The 22,938-nt window shown below is 37.3% G+C and overlaps 1 protein-coding gene across 2 annotated transcripts in view; it reads right to left on the minus strand.

Annotated features, from left to right (window-relative positions):
• Positions 1-8,808: 8,808 nt before the first annotated feature.
• The window catches only part of jph1a (junctophilin 1a), a 47,546-nt gene continuing 33,416 nt past the window's right edge, over positions 8,809-22,938 (minus strand). Inside the window, exons 4-7 of one of the 2 annotated variants that reach the window (XR_007969472.1) lie at positions 12,149-12,831; positions 11,946-12,042; positions 11,353-11,457; positions 8,809-11,161 (exon numbers count right to left, since the gene is read on the minus strand). Coding sequence is in view for 1 of the 2 variants with exons in the window: in XM_052115382.1 (XP_051971342.1) it covers positions 11,962-12,042; positions 12,149-12,831 (764 nt within the window). In the remaining variant the exon portion in view is untranslated. Of the gene's footprint in view, positions 11,458-11,945; positions 12,043-12,148; positions 12,832-22,938 lie in introns of both variants that reach the window. The other variant, XM_052115382.1, reaches the window with a different exon arrangement.

The raw sequence follows: 22,938 nt of genomic DNA on the forward strand, positions 1-22,938 counted from the left end.
TGGTACTTAAGAATATGGCACTTTACTGGTCTATCCTCTGGATCCAGAGTCAAGCTAAAGTGAATGCACAGATTGAAAATGTTTGTTTCATAAACAAAACCCTTCTTTTTAAGTGCTAAATATGGCAAATATCTGATCTGTGCGTGTGTGTGTGTGTATATATAATTTTGTTTTTTTGTTGTAACCAAATGTATTGGGTTTGTTTATCCTCGTGCTGTCATGTGCATTGTTTTCTCACTAGAGGGCGCTGTTAGCTCTGTAATAAGTTTACTCAGCTCAAAGTTGTTATAGAGAATCAAAATGATCCTTATTCATTGATTTAAGACATGCAAGTTTGATCAGTAATCACACTTACACATTATTAATTAATATTTGAGACCCCGCATGGGCCAATCCTTACACAGCTTTCACGTTTAGTTTCATGTTCTTGTGGAGTACCGTAAAACAGGCAGGGTTGGTGAGTAACGGAATACATGTAACGGGATTACGTATTTAAAATACAAAATATAAGTAACTGTATTCTACTACAGTTACAGTTTAAATCATCGGTAATTAGAATACAGTTACATTAAAAAAATATTTTGATTACTGAAGAGATTACTTTGTATTTTATTGTCATTTGTTTCATTTAATATTTAATCCTTTCAGATGAAAAACATTTATACATATAAATGATGCGATCCAAAGTGCATTTGAACATCAGTGAAACATTTCTTATAATTTGTTATATTCACAAGAGCAGACAGAGAAGTAAGTTTGAAGTTTGGAGCAGAAGAAATAGAAATAAAGCTTGTGTAAATTGTCAGCTTTACACTGAGCTAAATGCTATTTCTAGCCATTTTACATGCACATGTTACCAGATACGATCATATTTTATTATCAAGAAAATTCACGTTGGATCATAATTTTTTTTTGTCTAGTAAGATCTTTGATATTAGGGCAAAAATCGTATTCTTTATAATAATTTTTGTATTGTTTTCCTGTATTAGAGCTAAAAGTCCTTAAAACAAGATACATTTGATTTATCTTGTTTTAGAAACAACACTATAAAATGATTTAGGTTTTTCAGAGAATATATTTTTAACATGTGTATTTTGTCTTACTGTACTGGCAGAGTTTTTAGTCAAAACAAGTGAAAAAATCTGCCAGTGCTGGGGAAGTAATTTAACCAATTGTTTTGACCAACTTTAATGAATAATATATTTAAGTGCACAATTGCACTGCAAAAACAAAACAAATAATCGACATGCACTATAAACATTTTTAAATAAAAATAATTACAAATATATAAACAGTGCCTAGTCAAGGTATAATACAAAAGGAGGAGGTCACTGAGGTGACAAGCTCATGTGCAAAGCTGAAATAAAAGAGAGCAGGTTGGTAGAGGGATGCAGGACGTGTTTATTTCTAACAGAGTCTTTAGGGTGAGTGCAGAGAGAAGGCTTTTGTGAGGGATATATTAGGAGAGATGAAATATGAGGCACTGACACTGGTATTCACTTTTAAGTGAAAGTATCCTTTGCTTTCTTTTCCATACTGCAAAGCCTTTACATTCTGACCTTGATTATTTTATACTGTTATTCTTCAGAAAATGACTAGGCACTTACTCAAACCAGCTCCACCATGTTTTTGTCTATACCTCTATATTTTTTATTTTTTGTAACAAAGGAAAGCCATTGTGCAGAGTATGACAGGCTAATTAAAGTGCCATTATTTGTAAATGAAACTTCATTTGGGAACAGGGTGACAGAGTAAGAAAAACAGAGGTGTACTTTTCACATCAAAACTAATGAATGCCTTCTAATCTTTACTAATAAAAGCTTTAGATTAGCTAACAATCCTACAACACACATCCATTCACATTCAAGTTCTCTCTCTCTCTCTCTCTCTCTCTCTCTCTCTCTCTCTCTCTCTCTCTCTCTCTCTCACACACACACACACACACACACACACACACACACACACACACACACATATGTTGTGTTTCCTTGTTTTATGGGGACTTTCCATAGACATAATGGTTTTAAACTATACAAACTTTATATTCTATCCCCTAAACCTAACCCTACCCCTAAACCTAACCCTCACAGAAAACGTTCTGCATTTTTACCTTTTCAAAAAACATAATTTAGTATGATTTATAAGCTGTTTTCCTCATGGGGACCGAAAAAATGTCCCCACAATGTCAAAAATTTCAGGTTTTACTATCCTTATGGGGACATTTGGTCCCCACAAAGTGATAAATACATGCTCACACACACACACACACACACACACACACACACACACACACACACACACACACACACACATGTTGTGTTTCCATGTTTTATGGGGACTTTCCATAGACATAATGGTTTTTATACTGTACAAACTTTATATTCTATCCCCTAAACCTAACCCTACCCCTAAACCTAACCCTCACAGAAAACTTTCTGCATTTTTACATTTTCAATAAAACATAATTTAATATGTTTTTTAAGCAATTTAAATTATGGGGACACTAGAAATGTCCTCATAAACCACATTTATAGCATAATACCCTTTAATTACCAGTTTGTAACTTAGAAAATTGTCCTTGTAAACCACACACACACACACACACACACACACACACACACACACACACACACACACACACACACACACACACACACACACACACACACACACACAAAATGTAAAGAAAAGTAACTACAGAGAACAATGATTAACAGTAAATTAAACTGACACTTTCAGTATTTAGTGAGGGGGTCACCCTTTCTCCCTCAGATCATGAAACGTAGGCACATAATCTACTGTTAAATCTATTCCTTTAAGCTTTTTCTCCAAGAACATCTTCAAGTTTTCTGCATTACTCACTCTGCTGAATTTAGGCAGTATCTGTCCTATGACTTTAAAATGTGTGTGTCTGGTGGTCTCATATTTACTGCACTCGTTGAGGAAGTGTAGCTCATCCTCTATGATTCCTTGAGTGCAGTGTGAACACAGTCTGTTCTCTCCAGTTCTGTCTGTGCCGACCCGTCTCTACAGCCAGATTGTGCTCACTCACACCATACTTTGTCAGAAGCTTCCTGTGATGGTAGTCTTTCATTTTGGTCAGATATTATGCCAATTTATGGCAATTTATGTCTTATCTGGAAATAGGATCATTTGGTTACTACTTTGAGCTTGGTTTGCCAATAATGAATATATTCTTCTTGAGACGTGTTTTGTATTTGTTTTAATTTTGCCTGCCTGAATTGAATTGATTAATTTAGCTGGTGTTTGTCCACTAAATACTTTAAAGAGTCACTCTCTGGGTGTGCTGCTCTGTGTATAAACACTGCGATGGTGATATTCTGGGGGAAAGTCTGATAGGTGAATGTTTTCACTGCCATACAGAAGTATGTGTTTGATGATGCTGTCAAAGACTTTCAGCCATAAATTATTAGGGAGGTTAAATTTATATAGTGATTTACTTATGCTATAATATACCTGCCGAACCTTTTCTGTTAAGTCTTTTACTGCTAGTTCAAATGGTCCAGAGGCCACAATTGTCAGACCTAGATAAGTAAAACTAGTGATATGACTAAGATTTGTTCCCCTGAGTGTAAACATGTATTTTTTGTCCTCAAGACTCTTCCTTTTGACTTGTCCATGTTGATTGACAATGCCTAACTACTGCAGCAATTTTCAAACATTGAGCCTTTCGTGTAATTAGATATGATCAGTTGTTCTCTGTTTTGGCATGAATCCAATTCGACAATTATGTAAAATCTTGTGTTCTTGACAAGGGCATAGCAGCCGTGGGGGACATGTCCCTCTCGCTCTTAAATAAGGTGGTTTTTGTCCCCCGCACTTTTCCAAGCTAAACCCATACCAAGTCCAAATGGTGGATATGTATACAGTATTTATTTATTTTTTTTACTTTGGGCTGATTGAGCGACCGTCCAGTAAATCACAGATGAGTTTCTTGAGCTGAAACAACCCTTAGGTAATAGGCCGCCAGTCAGTCTAATCAATGCGGATCAGTTCATTTCTACAATGTTGCTTCCAACAATGCTCATTTAGTCATGGTTTTATTTGCATTGATGTTGATTGAAATTAATAATATAGAGATGACATTTATCGGCATTTCGTTCTTGATTGGCAGCATTACTTGAAATGCACTGCAGAAAACAAAAGACAATCCTTCTTTTAAGCACACATTGTAAGCAGAGTTTATATCAGCACATGAGTCTTCATGAAGTTATACTTTTTACATTATGTTTGTGAGGTAATAGTTTGATAGGTTATTTTTGCCAATTTAAGCAGATTATTAGATCTGTGTTAAATATAAAAGCTATTTTGTATTATCAGCTCCTGTTTTTTACCTCTATGTTGGTGTCCTGTCGACAAACTGTAGATAAATAAATAGATCTGCTGTGTTCATAGAACACTTTTTTCTACGTATTCATTTTACTGAAGTGAATATGTAGACATGCTTTTTTTATACATGAAAATATACAGACGTTATTGAAACTCAGAATTATTATAAGACTATCATTGTTAATAGTATGATAAAAGTCATGCTCAGCAGCTCACAAACTGTAGGGAAATTATAGATTTGATTTGTTCTTATTATGCTTAAAACCTCTACTAACGTGTCTTTGTAGGTCTGTAGACATACACAATTTAAAGGTTTAAAATATTATTTTGACAATTGATTCAGTGACTAACTCAATTCACACAAGACACTCATTTGTCACCATCTTCTGGCATCAACAGAAATGGTCACTGAATCATCAAATATTAAAAGTAAATAATTGTATAATATAATACTTTATTCATACATGTATGTTAATATATACTGTAATATGTTAATACTGCACTGTAAGTGTTGGGCCTGTTCGAGCCACCTACTGACATCTGTGTCCCCCAAACTTTTAAAATGACTTTTACGCCCCTGGTTCTTGGAGATATTGGGTTGCTGCACACTGTAATGCCCCTGTAGTTATTTTGGTCAAATTTGTCATTCTCAGTAAAGTATCCCGATTTTAAAAGCAAATTAAATAATTTGAGACTGGCTTCTCTCATATTTGGGCTGCTATGTTTCAACATCTCATTGCATATTCCATCTGATCCACTAGACTTTTTATTTTTGAGGGATTTCATCTTTTCTTGAGCTTCCTTCAATGAAATGGGGCTGTCCAAATGATTTAAATGACCCTTTATTATACATTCCAGGTTATGTAGTTTATATATCAGAGTTTTTTAGGAGGGGTTTTGTTCATCTTGTATATAAAGGATTCCAAAATGTTCTGTCCAGGTATTTGGGTTTGTTCTTTTTTTGGACTTAAGTTGTTCCCCAATTCCCAGAATGAATTTTTATCAATTGCTTCCTCCATTTTGTTGAGCTTTGTTGTCATATGTGGATACAATGACACCCGGGACAGAGAGGTTTGGAGACCTTGATGTCACATGTTAAGATTTTACATTTGTACAGAGATGATTTCACCTCTAAAGAACTAAATTGTTCCAAAAAATTACCAAAAAAATGACTAAAACATCAATTGCGAGTGGGGTGGCCATTGGGATGGCCAGGCTTCGGTCCATGGTGGTCACGGCAACCCCTGGCCACCCCCTAGCTCTGCCACTGTTGGGCTGGACTGTCTTTTCTCCAGAAGAATCTGGTTGGGAGGGGATATAGTTTAGACTTCTGATTTGAAGATGGTAGAAGACTGGCTGACTTGTTCAGACTAATGACAATATGACAGTGGTCTGAGAAAGGTAGATGTGGCATCACCAAAGTAAATGATCCTTTTTGGTCTAAATCTGTGATGGCATAGTCGACTCTGCTGCTGCCTACAGAGAAGCAGTACGTAAATAGACACAGAGAATCACCCTTTGTTCTGCTGTTCACTGTGTAGAGACCTAGGCTTCTACAGAGCTGCAAAACTTGTTTTCCATTTCTGTTTTTGTGTTGTCATAGTTCTGATGTGGTTTAGTGGAACATTTATTTTGATGTATATTTGTGTTATTAATAATGTACTTATAAACAACTGAACTAATATAATATGGTTCCTTTCCTGTTCTTGCATTCAGATCCCCATTATCAAGAGACTGAAACTGAATGATCTCAGATTGTAACGTAGAGAAGATCTCCTCATTATAATAGGGTGACTCATGTGGGGGGATGTAGGTGGCACACAGGAGTTCCTTTTTCATTTGAATCCAAATATGTGTTTTCCCTTTTTTAACAGGCTGAATGTAATGGAAAAGATGTTCTTTATACCAAACAATAAAGCTTTGGTGACGTCCACTCTCCTGGTGCTGTGGTCATTTTTCCTAATGTGCAGTATGATGTGTGATCCCAAAACATCCTCTTTAAAACAGAGTGAGAGGTGGGACACCAAAGTTTCCTCACACTTCTCCTGGGGAACAGTCGTCTGTGGTCCAGGTGATTGCCTGCTGTTGCAGGGGTTAAAGACTCCCCATACATTTTTTTTTTCTTAATTGGGGCAAATAGATTTGTTATAAAGAATGTTCAAAGTGGACTCATATTGATTGATTCAATCACAATGGAGATTCATTTGTTGAGATGATATGAAATGTCAGATGTGATAGAAATGAACAGGAAATGGTTAATCCTTTACAGGATATTTTGAACAAGTATGATCTTACTTTGTTACTCAAAAAGGCTTGTTGCTGTTTCAAAAGTATTTGCCTTAGTTGACAATTTTTGAACTATTGTACCAATATCTACACTATATCACTGTAAATCCACACTTTGGGTAATAGCCCCCTTGACACCTTTAAAAAAATTCTAAAAAAATTGGAATCAAAACAACCTTCTGTTATTATTTATTTTCACACAAATGTTGTTGCTCCATCAAGATTCAATAAAAAGAAATGTATTAATTCTTGATACATTTTGTCTCCAGAATAAAAGCTAATTTGTGCCTTTGGCCCCGTTGTATCCTTCTATGCAAAAACACTACATAAATGTCATATTTGTTTTGAAATATTTGCATGAGGTTTGGGATCTCTTTGGTTAGGACCTGAATAAATTAAGGTCAGTAGGTCTTATGTACACAAGGACATGAAGAGAATGTAGGCATGCTTTGATTTTTTTTTCTCTAAAAAGGAGAGCAACTTGTCATATTTGATTTTTCATAGTAATCCAGTGAGCCTGAAGCCAGACCGAGCTCCTGTAACAGCTCTGTCACTTCTCATTTCATATGTGTGCATATCTAAAGGGAACAAAGAACCAAGATTTGTATTCCTATGTATCAACATTTAAACCAATGTTTAAGACAAATCTAATTTTTCATAAACTATGATTTATAGTAACCAATCTCTTATATATAGCCCTTGATTTAATTATAATATATTTATCTAATAGTGTGTATTATCATTGAAATCCACTAAATAAATTCACAGATAATGCAATTTTTGTAAAAAAAAAAAAAACAAAAAAGGAAAAAAATGTATCCTTTGTCAGCACGTCCCTGTTTAAATTACAGTGGATTATTTCAAATGCCATGCATTATATAAATAGAGCAAACTACATTCAAGAATCATTATGAATAAACATGTACATGTTAGGGTATGAAATCCATCCACCAGAATATGTTTGGCCCATTCTGAATTTATAAACAATCTGGGATGTTGTACATTGTAACAAAACAATCCAGATAGATGCATTCTACATTGTGACAGTTGTTTATGTGGGAAAGCAGAAACCAGGTTTGTTTTGACTACCAGTACATGAGTCATTTGCCAAGTCTGCTCAGACTTTTGTGTTTTTTTTCATAGTAGTTTGTCATAGTGCTTACAATTAAGAGCAAATTGTGAATCACTACATACATGAACTTTCATTCTTTGTAGGATGATCAAATGTAAATGATCAAAGCTAAACTGTTATTAAAAAGATCTGGAATTACAGTATATTAGAGTATACACGTATATAGCAGCACATTATTAAAACAGTTATTCAGAGTGATGCATTGATGCTGATGATATAAGCTAAACATAAAAGGTAATTTTGCCTAAGCTAATGTCTTAGCAGCTCTAGTTTTAGGAAAACACATAACCAGCCATATCCCTTCACTGCTTACTAATCTTAATACAATCTCAGCAACCGCGTTATTTTCGCTTTTTAAAAGGTGCACAGCTTTGGCCTCTGAAGACGTTTAAGATTACATATGTGAAACTGATTCTGTAGCATGGTGGTCACGCTAAGCATGTCTGCATTTAGTCATGCAAAAGTGAAACGCTGAAAGTATTTTAAACAGCTAGAGTATTCATAGCAACATGCGCTGTACTGTAACCTGCATTTAGTACAGAATGAACCAATAAAAGTGAAAAACCATGTGGTGCTACAGGGGGCTGTGGAGGTTTATCAAAGCTTGAATACTTAAACATGCTCTCACACGAGAACTTGCGTTGTGTAGTGTTAAAAACTACATAAGTTTTGAGTGAACTTGTGCAACTGTGAACAAGCTTCTCTCATAGTGATCATGAATGAGCAATGGACGTCAAGATTTTCACTGACAGATTACCTTTCAGGATATTTCTCATGAATGATGTATTGTATGCCTTCAGAAGGTACTTTTGGGTCTTTTTTTAATCAACCACCATTGTATTGAAAAGATCAGTTACGACACAAGACTGATAAAGTCTGCAAAATGAAAATTTTCCAGTCTGATAAACAGTTAGCGAGCAACAAACCTAGAAACATTTTATTTTTTTATAAATATATAGTTCTAATAGCATGACAAAGGGGAAAAATAGTGTACATACATAAATAGTGTAGCGGTATAAAGAGACCAGACTTACAAGGCATAACAATTTTTATTATACAGATAAACAACTTTTCAAATTACAGAAAAACATGGGGCTATATATAATGTCTAATGTAACAGAATGGTTCAAAGAATAATTCCTGCATCTTGTTGATTCTCAACATTTAAAAATGACGTTGAATCAAATATAGGTTTGATGTCATGTACGCTTGAAAGAGTTATACTACTTTTGACAAAATACAGTTGTGCACTTCTATAGAAAAATATAATAGAATTCATTATTGTAATGGCTGTGCTCTGTAAAAATGATTATAAATAGAATAAACCTTTAATATATATATATAAATATTTTTTGTTTTGTTTTGTTTGTGCAACATTTGTTTTTAGAAAAATAATTCCTTACTCTGCCCTGTTATCATAAGAGCTTAAATCTCTCATTTAGAAAATATATGAAAGGGCCCATACACATTGCACTGCAAAATGTTTTGATCAATGCCCAATATTCATAAAATATAGGGAAATGCATTAAAAAACCCTTGAATCAGAGTTTTTGAGTCTCTTTCTATGAAAACACAATGCTTGAACAATATGCCTTATTATATATAAAACATTAGTAAGTGTAAGTTTTATGCCCCAGCATATTTTCCCTCAGAACAGTTGTTTTGAATGTAATATTAACAGTCATTAGTGCATTTTAAAGACCCCATGCAACAAAAACTACAAGTAGTTTTCCCAAGCCCCTTTACACTAACCAAACACTAAAAACAATATCTATATTTCTATATATAATAAATAAATCTTTAATAAACCTTCTGAAGAGGGAAAATGCACAAATGATCAGAATAACAAATAAAAGTAAAATGATCAGGATATAACAAAACAAATCAAAACAAAACACACTTACAATATAGTGGCACATTTAAAGTCAATTCCCAAAGATTCAATCAGTCAGAATTTGCATCCTACAGTTTTAAGACAAAGACTTCATCTCTTCATCATCATTTTCCTTTTCCTAATTTATTTTGAGGTAAACAGAAGTACTGATAAAGACTTTTAAAGGCAACATCCTACTTCCTCCAGCACCACCCCAACTGTGGCACTGAATGCTTTCGGACTTTTGATATCCCAAGAATTCAAGGTCACAAACATGCAAGCAAGCTCTCAATTTTTTTTTAGAAGTTCCACATCAAAACATCTGCAGTCGCATGTCATACCTGACATTTAAAGCACAAGAACTCTTCCACAACATAGCATGCATAATGGCATATGCGTAATTTACATTAACATGACAAACAATTCCCAGAATTCAATAAATAACACACTTTATAAGACTTTCTGATTTTGGTTCTGCCATAATCTGTGTGGGCTTGGCCACTGAAATGTGGGCAATCACATACCCAATACCTGTCAACACTTCTCCCCCTATTATTCATGTTTGTCTTGCTAAAATGTTTAATTCAATTTCCCTTTGAATTCTGCTTATGTTTTTCCTTGTCTTGAATATTGAGATTTTCAACTGCATTCTTTGGGCAAGAGTATTTTTTCATAATGGTCAGGTCAGGGCAAGTTGTCAAATTTTAAATGAGCCAAGTTGTCATATGTAGTGCATACATTGTAATTTTTGCAACTACAACTTCTGTTTTCCAATTTCAGTTAGAATATTAAATTAAATTATTTTATAAAATAATTAATAATATTCTATTTCTGATGTTCCAATAATTGTTTTTACCTTGAAAATCTTTTATGGGTTAAATTTTACAAGTGTCTGTTGTGACAACTTACCCCATATAATGTAACAACTGGGGACTGAATACCAGAACAAATGTGAAAGAACTGCAAAGCTCCTGATTGGTGAAAAATATAACTCTCTACTCATAAATTCTTTTATCATATTGCACATTATCAATAAATAATATATTCTTTTTCATTTTTGAAAACTATACCTTTATAGCAAAACTCACAAAAAGTGGGATTTGCGACAGGTATATCTAGGTTGAATTCAAACACAATTGTGATTGAGGTTAACAAACATAAATGAAAGAAAGAACAGTACACGAAAAAACAAAACAAATGTGATGAGTACAGTACAGGGAGCATCAACTCAAGAGCTTCTGAGAAGAATGCAGGAGATGCTAGAAGAAACTGTGGTGGGTTATTACAGGATGTAAGACGGATTAGTGACACTGGTGGGTGTGTTTGGTTTACTCTGGCCAAGAGCGCCTGCTACTGCGACAAAGTCCCATGAACGCATTCCTCTGGCACTGCAAGTGCATCTCCCAGTTACACGTCAGTTGGTAAATGAGTAAGGCAGCTGTTCTTGCCCATCACATAAAACTGCATCATCAAACATTTTCAGTAAAGTCTCTGCCAGAAGCCAGAGGCCTATGGAGTGGCTGCACATATCAGATATTAAGGCTTTCCATTAGTAGATATGAATGACATTACAGAGCATTCTCTTCTCCTGTTTTCCATTTTTAACTGTAATTTTCCCCCCAAAATATTTTCCTCTCTTCAACTTTTGCCAGAGCTATGTGACATTTGACAAAGTCATTTGCAATGATTACGCTCTGTGTTTCAAACTCACATATGTTGATTCTTTAGCTCCCTCTGCCATGCTGGACACTGCCTGGTGCCGTCTGGATTTCATAAAGGTCATTGACACATCTGTGTGTGTTGCCAACCAACATCACTAAAGGATGAACCATAATACAGGATTACGTCTTGAGGTATAGCATACATGAAACATATACGGACACATTAAGTTAAATTTCAGTGCGGATTATTACACCTTCTTAAACTATGCTGTGGGTGGTTAGTAAATTTTGGCGCTGAAATACCACACGCAAAAGTGGCTCAAAGTTTTAGTGAATTGACATCTAAGAGATGTTTAGGATAATAAAAGAAAATCAAAATTGTATTATATTATATTTATAGAGTATGTATTTATATATATAGTCTTGCTACATTTACATCTCTCATCCCCACTAGAACAGCGACTTTCACTCTCTAAAAAACTGACATTGCAAAACTGAAAACTGTATTAGACATGGCCTAAATTTGTGTGAAGTAATCCCAAACTATCCTTTTACAAAGGAAAGAAAGAAAAATAAACACACACACACACACACACACACACACACACACACACACACACAGCACGCACACACACAATCCTACCTGAGTTGGTACTCTTTCATGTCAGGAAATGGACAAAAATGATTGCCAATCCAATATTCAAAAGCATCACCATGGCAACCAAAATTGAGTTAGGACCCTGATTAAAAAAGACACAAGGTGCAACAATGAAAGCAACCATCCATAACCCTTACATCTGTAAAAGTCTGTTTAAAACAAATCATAAAACTTATGCTACCACTTACATTTTCTTCCTCCACTTTTTCAATGGCAATCTCTAAGCTGGCTTTCTTGGATTCTGCTAAACTCTTTGGTTTAATAGACTCTTGTTTCCTGATCTTAGGCTCTTGTTTGGGAGTGGGTGTCCTGACCATTTTAGGAGGTGGAGGCATCCTAGCCAGGCTAGATTGTGTCATCTCAGGCTCTTCATCCTCTGGTTCCTCTGGTGGTGGGATCTTTGCCACCGGATTCACATAATAACTGTGATAAGCAGTATGTAGCTGTCCATTACCTGTGCTTGCAGGTTTACGCAGGGGCTCAGGTGCTTTGGAGGGCTTTGGAGGGGGTACTTCCTGCAGTTTAATGGCTAGTACAGGAGGAGAGGTGGTTACTTTGGTGATCTCAGCCACAATTGAAGCTCTCTCTTCTTTGCTTATCTTTCGTGTTACACTAGTACCGTCCTTGCTTATCTTTCGAGCTATACTGCTGTTGTCTTTGCTTATCTTCCGGGTGACACTGGGGTTGGTGGGCTCGCTCTTCTGAGGGGATTGAGGGGGTGATGGCGTTGGAATCTGGGCAGGGGAGTGGGTGGGAGTGGTGCCACGGCGATAAAAAGGGCTGCCAGAAGGCTTCTTCTCCTCCTCCTTCGGTGCTTCCTCTTTGATCTCCTCCACCTGCTCACTGAAATTTTGTTTGATATAGTCAAGTCCTGTGAGGAAACATATTGGGGAAAGTTAGGGAAAATTTAATCTGGCTGTCAATCAAAAGCACCACTACAAAAATAACATGTCATTGCTTTATTCTATACATATCCTAAACCATGTCATATATATATATAAATGAACATCTTTTCAATAAATACGTCCCCAAAATATTTCAAAAATACATCCAAAGTCAATTAACAGCCTAAATCTCGTGTTGAAGAGACTGTATGTCTAGTCTATCCCTCACAGCCTCTCATTCATTCCCATAAAAAATTAAAGATGGCACTTTTGTGAATAAGGTCCTTTCCTAGAAATCAAATGGCTACAATTAGCTTAAGCCCAAACAATTTAACTGCAGTATGGAATTCTTAATTCACATGACATCCCTGGCATTCATAATGGCCAGCTGCAAAGAGCAAGAGGGCATTCTTAATGTTTAAACGGCTTAAAGTACTGTATCTTCAGAACATAATTTATCACAATAACTTGAAAAGAGAACACGCTTCATACAGGGATCCATTCTTTTTCATTCTGTCGGATCAGAATCCTGTTGCAATTATCTTATCAAAGGGAATCAATGCCCCCCTTAAATCCAGCCATGTGTCTCATGTTACAAGTCTTTGTGTATAGTGTGTTTTCTCTAACCAACGGCAACAACTGTTAATCTTCTAGTTGCGGAGCAACTTAAAATTAATGTAATAATATTCTAAGATTGCTTTTATCTCTTTTTAATCCTCAAGCAAGACTCTGAAAGTGGAAGACTGCTAGCCTAGTGAGGGATGTCACCATACTTAAATATTAGTGTAAACATAATAATAAATAACATGCACATAAACTACATTTTACACTGCTGTTATACAATAAAATCTTCTTTCTATTAAATCATGCATTCCAATTAAATCAATAATAATGCAAAGAAATCTTTTTCTTAGTCATTTTTATTGTCTTGCTTTCCAGTAAACACAACCAAACATCTTAAAAACAAGACAAATGATAAATATGCATGTTAACATTATTTTAGTTAAAATAAAATTGCTTCCTAACCTTTTCTGTGTAAAGTTGTCCAATTTTACAAATATGTTGCCTTGACGACATAATTTGTACACCCTAAAACCCTTAAATTATGAAATGATGAAAACAAAGATTTAGACAACTCAAATATTACATGAGTTTTAACAGAAGAATTAATGTAATTAATGTGTTTTTTATATATAAAATTATAAGCTTCATATTTCTTCCTTTAAACCCTCCAAAAAATGTATCCCACTCACTTCCATTGTGCCTCACTGTATCCTTGATTTTTGCTTTTTTTAAAGAAAAGGAGGGATGGGTCCAGATAATTTTTTGTGATAATAAACACAAATGTTGCTTTAAGGGGTTGAAATACTGTAATCACGAACCCCTTCCCTTCTCTTCAATGTTTTTAAAAATAATAATATGTTTAATTGTTTTGGGGGTTTCTTGAGAATCCTGGGCATATTTTGGCACCATAAGGCATATAAGGCAGATGGGGGCATGGCAGACTGTCTGTTCATATCCTTTGGTGCACCCTCACAACTTTCTATATTAAATGGAGTTTTATAAACTAGGTTCGGGAGGAGCAAGGTCATTTAATCCAACAAATCACATCACCAGATTAAGTTTATATCAACAGCCACTTACATCTACATGGCGTCAAGTCTTCCGGCATTTGTCCCCACCCATTCCCCATTAACAGACACACGCAAGCGACTCGGACCATCGGATGCAACTTCATCAGAAAGTTCTTCCATCCAAACAATCTCATCATTCAACAGAAGCTGCCACAGCATCTCATTTGTTTTAGCAGTACTGACTGCCACCACGTTAAGTGTTCAATTTTTGCTCTTTCTTTCTATGCTCCATTCGCTTAGTATGAAGTTGCTTCCTCAAACTGGCTGCTTCTATACATGTGAAACAGCCCAGCACTCGCTCTGACCATCACACAGCACACCGCAGTTTTACACAGACTCTTTCAGAGCAGACACGAGCCAATTCGGCTCTGCAAAAGATGAATCCCGAGCCATGTCCCAACCCATTCATACTCATTCCGCAAACTCGTCTCCTGTCCGCATTTGAGCTCGCTTCGCTGCGCAGCCTCGATAACATGAAGCAAGCGCTGCAACAAACTTCCACTCAGCTCTACACTATAACATATCTTTCCCTCCTCCCATCAGGACAAACGTTTCGTGCAGGTAAATCAATCTATCACATTATTTTACAGACAGTCTTCTCTATATTTGATCGAATCTTTTGATCACAAACTTTATTTACAAGCTTGACCATACAACTTAATTGCTGCATGATTTAAAAATTGTGGATTCATCCCATTCATCCTACATCTTATGTCATGCAGATCACGTCTCTCGTAGCTTCAAGCGAGCTCAGTAAATTAATTTTAAACATTCTCACATGAATCACATGCTCTACCATTGAATACCATGTGATCCCACACCTGAGGATTTAGCCTGTTCATATCACAAATGCCATGCAAGCAAGTATCCTGACATTGCCTCACATATGTTCCAGATGCCTTAGTTTTTCAATGTAACCTATTCTCTCTGCTAACCTACATCCCTCTTCTCCTTCTTATCCATGGGACACTACAGTGGATTCCCACGTGAGTTTGCCTCTGCTGGTGAACCCCCCTCCAGACTCATTCCCCTCTTCACTTTATCTTCCTCCCTTCTACCATTTTAATCTCTCCTACTCCAGACCCATTCCTTGAGTGAGGTTGCATCTACAAGTGAACTTTGTCCCAAATCTCTCCTCAGCTAACCATAATTAAAGCAGGAACATTCCAGGCTAAATAATCCATATGGCTGACTCCTTCTTGTTTTCCTCCAGAGATACAGTGCCTTGGCCCTAGAAGATAACCCGACACCAATCCCTGTCCAGAACTGAAATTCCAAGATGTCACCCTCCCAGACTCTTTCTCCATACCCCCCAGGACTCTATTCTTCAAGCCATTTCCCCCTGAACCCTACAAAGATTTCGGACAGCTTGGAAATGCTTCAAAGATTTCCACCTAAAGTACAATCTGCCATTTCTCGATTTTTCTCTCCTCTCTGTGTCCTCCTTCGCCTCACAACTCAATAAAACCAAAAACCTTCACCCCGGTACTATTACAGAGTACCTAAGCATCCATTTCTTCCACAAATACATTTTTGGAAAAAATTCCCCCACAATAAGCCATCCCAGGATCTCACTGCTCATCAAGGTCATTCACAATCCCAACCCACCAGAACCAATACTAGGCTACTTCACCATCGACCTGCTCATCTAATGTCCAAATTCCCTTCACCGGGGCTAAATATCTCCAAACACCTCAAAAACACTAGACGCAATGGCCATCCCCACCTTCTTCAGCTTCCTTCGATGTTCAGAACTCACTACCATGGAAAAATTTTACCCAAGAATCCATCCCACCATTTCAGACCACCACATCATAGACAACTAGACAATCAGATACCTTATCAAATAGAGTAAAACAGATCAGGTCACCTCCGTTCAGGATTCTGCCAGACTGTGGGGGTGACCCCGTGGTAGGGCATTGCAGACACCTTCAACACAATCATGCTAAGGGCTCTCCCTAACTTTCTATCTATCTATCTTCTGTAATTGATTCCCTGTCCGAACACAGCGTGAGCCATTCTCGTTCATTTGTATCATGGGATCCCTCATTCATGGCTTGGGATGCCCATACCGGCACTGTCCCTTCAGTCCTTCAACCTGAATTCACTCTCTTTGGCACTTCTACCTACCTCACACAAAATAAGCAAGCGACATTAGATAAGAGACTTCGCAATATATTTAATCTTGTCTCATACACAAGGATCCGTAGACAGCAGCTTGCTGTCCCATTTTGCTGACATCTTTTAGGGGTATTCAAGTTCAGGTCAAGCCTCAAGCCTCAAGCCCTTTACCCAGGACAGCAAGCTACAGACATTTATACTATCCTCTAAGCAGGATTACATTAACTTGCAAACTACTAAAATGGAGTTTTATAAACTAGGTTCGGGAGGAGCAAGGTCATTTAATCCGACCAATCACATCACCAGAGTAAGCATATATTAACAGCCGCTTACCTCTACATGGCACCCCTCCATCTCCCTTTTCTCCTCCTATCTATTTACTAATAACTAATATCAAAGTCTGTGGGGGTATTTGAGCTCAGGTCAAGCCTCAAGTCATGAGCCCTTTGCCCAGGACAGCAAGCCACACACGTTTACACTATCCTCTAAGCAGGATTACAATAACTTGCAAACTACTGAAGAGGTATTTATTTGATAGTTAAGAGGTTGGAAAAACATCATCTTCTGAAGTTGTGACAGAGATATGTAATCATATCCAGTCCTTTTGTGGATTAGATTATGGCACCTGTGCAATGCATTTATGACTGATATTTAAAAAAACATACTGGGCCATACTTGTTACCTTAAAAGAAGACTTCATAACAACATGATGAGGCATCAAAATATATAATAAGAACTGTCATGTGAAATTCAACTCCAAAAAAAAGTGTCGCAATAGAATCACATGGGTTCAGAATCGGCACAAGGCATTTGAACAAGATCTAGAAGGCTCTCTTATGACATGAGAAGGATTATGAAATCTTTTCATCTGCATTTAAGAGACACAACTCAATTACTCCCAACATGAATGTGGCTGACACTAAAGCTCTACCATTGTTTGTACATGTAAAAGAATACTTTCAGATGAACTACGGTCATTAATTTAATACTTTATTCATTAAAACCACACAATGAGGACTTTAAGACCTAACAGCATCATTTCTGTTAATTCATCATTTTCTGTAAAGCTGCTTTACAACCATATGTGTCATGAAAAGCATTATACGAATAAAAAAATCTGGAACTTCCCTTATTTTATAAACTTGATCACGTTCTCACTTCCAAATTTGCCACGATGATGGAAGAACCAATGTGCGCAACTTCTTTTAATGTGGTGTGAAATGCGCTCACTAAGCTAAAGACCCTTTCAAGGAAAGATCAGTCCTGTACAGCTATTTTCTATGGATTCAAGAGGCATTAAAAATGCAGCTCCTATCTACTTGAATAGGGAAAGACTGAAATCTCCAAAACGGTTGGTCAAGGTTACAGTCACAACCAAATAAAGTTGGCCAAATTCGCAGCAGATAAGATGCGATAGAAAGCATGCCGACAGGCAAAGAAAAGAGAGGCTTCTTCAGCCGTTACTTTCTAATCGTCAAGAACAGTGTTGGGTTGCAGCCCATCCTGTACCTGAGCCCCTTGAATCGGATAATCAAGAAGTCTTTAAGATGGTGTCTCAGAGGCAGATACTGTCTCATATCTGCACCTCTGGACTGGTTTGTATATCTATCTACCTGAAAAATGGATATGAGGGGACTGCATTCCAATTCCAGGTCTTACGTTCGGGTTGTCTTTGGCTCCTCATATATTCACGAAATTGTTGTGCGCTACGTTCAGGAGCGGGTTTGTTTATTAGCAGTAATTAATAATTATCACAGATAATTATTAATTATTAAAATCAATAGAACATTGATTAGAATCAATGTTAGCTTTTTAATCCTTTAAATCAACAATCGTCAAAGATAACCAATAGAATATGAATTATTATCAAAGATAATAATTCATTATTAAAATCAATGGAACATTGATTAAAATTAACACTAGCTTACTGATCCTTCAAATTCAACATTCATCAAAGATAAAGATCAATTACTAAAATCTATAGAACATTAATAAGGATATATATCGCCGGGGCACCACCCTGGAATCAGGGACTTATAACCAGACAGCATAACAGTCTCAATATAGGATTTCTTTCTTAAGAAAATCGATGTCCGGAGAGCATCGATATTCAAAAGGAAAACAATGAAGCCTGGTCACAGGTGTATGCAAAACAGACCAAAACACTTCTCTTTGAAATATAACAAAGTTTATTGATGCAGTAATATAAATGTGACACCTGGCCCCTAATCAGGTTAATCAAGCCTCCTAGAGGGATAAGTGCTGACTGGAAGCTGCAGTGCAGAGAGAGAGAGAGAGAGAGAGAGAGAGATTTACGGGCAGCTGTCCGACACCTTTGTGTGTTTGTCTTTTTGTTTAGTTCTTCAATAAACTATTATTTATATTATCAAGCCGGTTCTCGCCTCCTCCTTTCCATAAATCCCCTTACAATCAATTAATAATCAATACAATGCAGTCAATAAACTTCTGACTTCGAACTACAAACTAAACAGTGACATGATTAGATATGGTAACAAAATACGCCTATAACACATGAGAGGAAGGTATGTGTGTGAATTGGTGTATGTGGGGGTGTGTGTGTGTGTGTGTGTAAGGAGTGACACACAAAATGACAGACGTGACTCTCATGAGTGTATGTCACACAAGGTTTCCGACGAGAAAATATGGCCTTGTATGTGGAGGATGCCGGATAATGGTATCTGCCTGTTTACCGAGTATCTCCGCTTGTACAATAACTTCAGGACAAAGCTGAAAAACTTTTTCACCAAATTATCTACTAGACAAATGTGTTTGTGGGTATGTTTCACGTGTGTGTGTGTGTGTTTAGTATGAGAAAGAGAGAACAGAGTGGTGGCACCGAAACTGGTTTCGCGATTGTGGAAGAGAAAGCAACTGTTAGTTTATCACTCAGAGACAGTGAACGGCTCGTAAACCATCCCAGGGTCTTTGGTTCTTTAATGGATAAACTCTGGACACACCTGCGATGGTGGAAATACACAACAGTCCAACATGGTTGGACTACAACACAGCAAATCTCATTCATGATAACAGTACATTACAGTAATACCTTGAGTATTATTAGCAGCAATGAGTGGACTCGGCGGTCCGTAAACTGTACAAGCAATAACCTTGATACACAAGAATAACACACTCCAATAATCTATCTCTGCCCAGACATAAACCTCATACTTGAATCACGTGAGGATGCAGGTAGAATGTGGGTTCATCCATCCTTTAACTCCGACTCGGTTCCTCAAGGCTCAGGTGATGATGGGAGGTCATTTCCTCACTTTGTCGGTGGGCTGTACGGCTGCTGATTCTCGGCGGGCTGGCGGAGAAATCAGCAAAGTCGTCTCGGTTGAAGAGGGAAGAGAAATCTTCTTTTTTCAGTTCTGCAGGCAAAAAGATGAAGATGAGGATTGTTTGGTGGTCTCCTTCGGATCCGTTCCGAGTGTTTGGTGGAATACGGAGTAATCTCAACTTGTCCAGCGAAATAGAGATTGTATGGCCACAGTTTGAAGTTGTACGTTACTTCCTTGTGCAACAAGGCTACACCTGAGAGCAGCGTTGAGCTGCGTCTATTTATGGCACGCAATGTTGCTGGAAGCGATGCCCAGATGGATCTCAGTGGTTTCCACTCCCGATGATGTCATGGTTGAGGGGCGTTCTGTTGTGCGCCTCATCAAGTAGGAGTTGAGAGATCGATCCTTTGGAATTTCACAAATATGTGTAAAGTGAACAAGGCTTCTTGGGATTTGCAGTCTGTTTTGGACTCCCTTTGTTTGATTTTGGCATGGTTGTTATCAGTAAGGTTTTATGACTGTGTGTAGGCCTGAGGTCAGGCTTTACGACTGTGCAGGCCAGCCTTTGTCTTATAGCTGAAAACATGAGGCCCAACAAAATGTGTTAACGTGGAGCTTGCTACACTTAAACTGAGCTTATTAAATTATCACGACGATTGGCTTAAACTAGTTCAATCAGAGGCACAGGCATGCAAGCACAGAAATTTCTTGCTCATGCACCTGGAGCAGTTGGGACGGGTCAACTGGACAAAGAGTGTGCTGGCACCCAGTCAGCAAATTTCCTTTCTAGGAATGAAACTCGACTAATTAGCCATGTTGGCTCATTTGACTGACGAGTGCATTAGGTCCATTATCCTACACATGAAGAATTTCAAGCTGGGGAAAACCCTGCCATTGCATCATATTCAGTGAGTGCTGGTCTTGATGGCTGTTTGACATTTTGGAAGGCGAAACTGTAGTTGAACCCAGTAAAAAGGCACTGTCCATCGGATGAGACTCTCTGTGGTCATTAAAAATCCCAGGGCACTTAAAGAGTGAAGAGTACTCATAAAGAGTAGGGGTGTAACCCCGGTGTCCTGGCCAAATTCCCCACATTGGCCCTTCACAATTATGGCCTCCTAATAATCCCCATCCATGAATTGGCTCTATAACTCTACTCTCTCCTCTCCACCAATAGCTGGTTTTGTGAGCATACTGGCGCACTATGGCTGCCGTTGCATCATCCAGGTGGATGCTGCACACTTGTGGTGGTTGAGGAGAGTCCGGTTACTCAAGTAACCTTGGTTCCCTGAAAGGAGAGAACGAGACACTGTGTAGGGGCAAGTTGTCACAAGTGTTTTAAATGTTATAAACTTCTATAATTTATTAATTACAATATTTTCTGTCCAAAACAATAATTTTATATTTCTGTACTTTGCCTTTTAATTATTATTATTAATATTTGAGCTGTTTTGTGTTTTATAATTTTTTACTGTTTTACTCACCCATATAGTGTGATGGGGCATGCTGTTACAAGATGTGAACTTCAATAAACAATATATTTTTTTTATGGGCAATGACAGTAGAAATGTTAAAAAGCTTTTAGGTGACCAAGATTTTAAGGTACATTAGGTACAGTTTAAGGACATTCAATAATAAACCTATCCTGAGAAACATTCACTGGAGTAAAAAGTGTGACGACTAGTCCCTTTCTCCTCTATAAGAGAGGCAGAGAGAGATTGTTGGGGGGATGGGGGTCATGGGGTCAGGGTAGGACCTGATATCTGTGCACCTTGCGTTGAGGAGATGAGCAGTGACAGAGTGATTTAAAGGGAAGTGGTCAGAGGAGGTGCAGTCAAGGGTTCAAAAGTCTGACTGAAGGAATGGACAGCTGCGGTGAGAGCCCTGTCATTCCAGCCCCTGACCATTTCAACTATCCCTATATTAGCTCCAAGTAAAGGACACACTCGCTCCAAATATAGCGCAATTAATGTCACTCTTTAAACCTTGTTGGGTGAGTGATTTCAGATGGGGCCTTATGACAGCGATATTGACAGTGCAGCATTATTTCATGATGTGTTTCAAAGGCATACTGTACTTTACCTCTGCTCTAATCTGCCATAAGCCAGAAATGTCAATTACGAGTGTGTGTTTACTATATTATGCTAGTGAGAGAACAAGGCAAAGCTAGGGATAAGGCAGATAAGGCCAGATCATATCAGAATGTGAATATTGAGTTCTGATGAGTCGAGTTCCAAGCCATCCAGCTGATATAGGGTAAACACACCTGTGAATGCACAACAGTTTAGTTTTATATCAAAGGGATAGTTCACCCGAAAAGGAAATTTTCTCTCATCATTTACTCACCCTCATGCCATCCCAGATGTGTATGACTTACTTTCTTCTACAGAACACAAACAAAGATTTTTAGAAGAATATCTCAGCTCTGTATTTCCTTACAATGCAAGTGAAAAGTGACCAGAACTTCTGAAGCGATATGATAGGTGTGGGTGAGAAACAGATCAATATTTATTTAAGTATTTTTTTATTATAGCTCTCCACCATTGAACAGCCCCAACCAGAAGGTGGCTGAATGTGAAAGTCATGTCCACACCAGAATGTTGAAGTGAAAGTGTAGATTTACAGTAAAAAAAGGACTTAAAGGAATAGTTCACAGGAAAATGAAAATTTGCTGATAATTTACTCACCCTCAGGCCATCCAAGATGTATCTGAGTTTCTTTCTTCATCAAAACAGAATTTAAGGATTTAATTTCAGGTGTCCTCCTTTAAACAATGCAAGTGAATGTACTCCATTTTTTGATGGTCCAAAATGCATATTTAGGGTGCATCAAAATAATCCATACGAATCCAGTCGACAAATAAAGTTCTTCTGAATCCAAACGACTGATTATTTTTAGAAACAAAATAATACTTATATACATCTCTGTGACGCGTGCTCATGAAAGGGATGATATAAGCTCATTGATATACCTGAGTTCGCTGGAAAAACAGCACAGGCACAGCCAATGAATTCAGATATCGACCCTTTGTTTCTTT

This window comes from Xyrauchen texanus, chromosome 42 (assembly GCF_025860055.1).
Source record: "Xyrauchen texanus isolate HMW12.3.18 chromosome 42, RBS_HiC_50CHRs, whole genome shotgun sequence".
Taxonomy (NCBI): Eukaryota; Metazoa; Chordata; class Actinopteri; order Cypriniformes; family Catostomidae; genus Xyrauchen; species Xyrauchen texanus.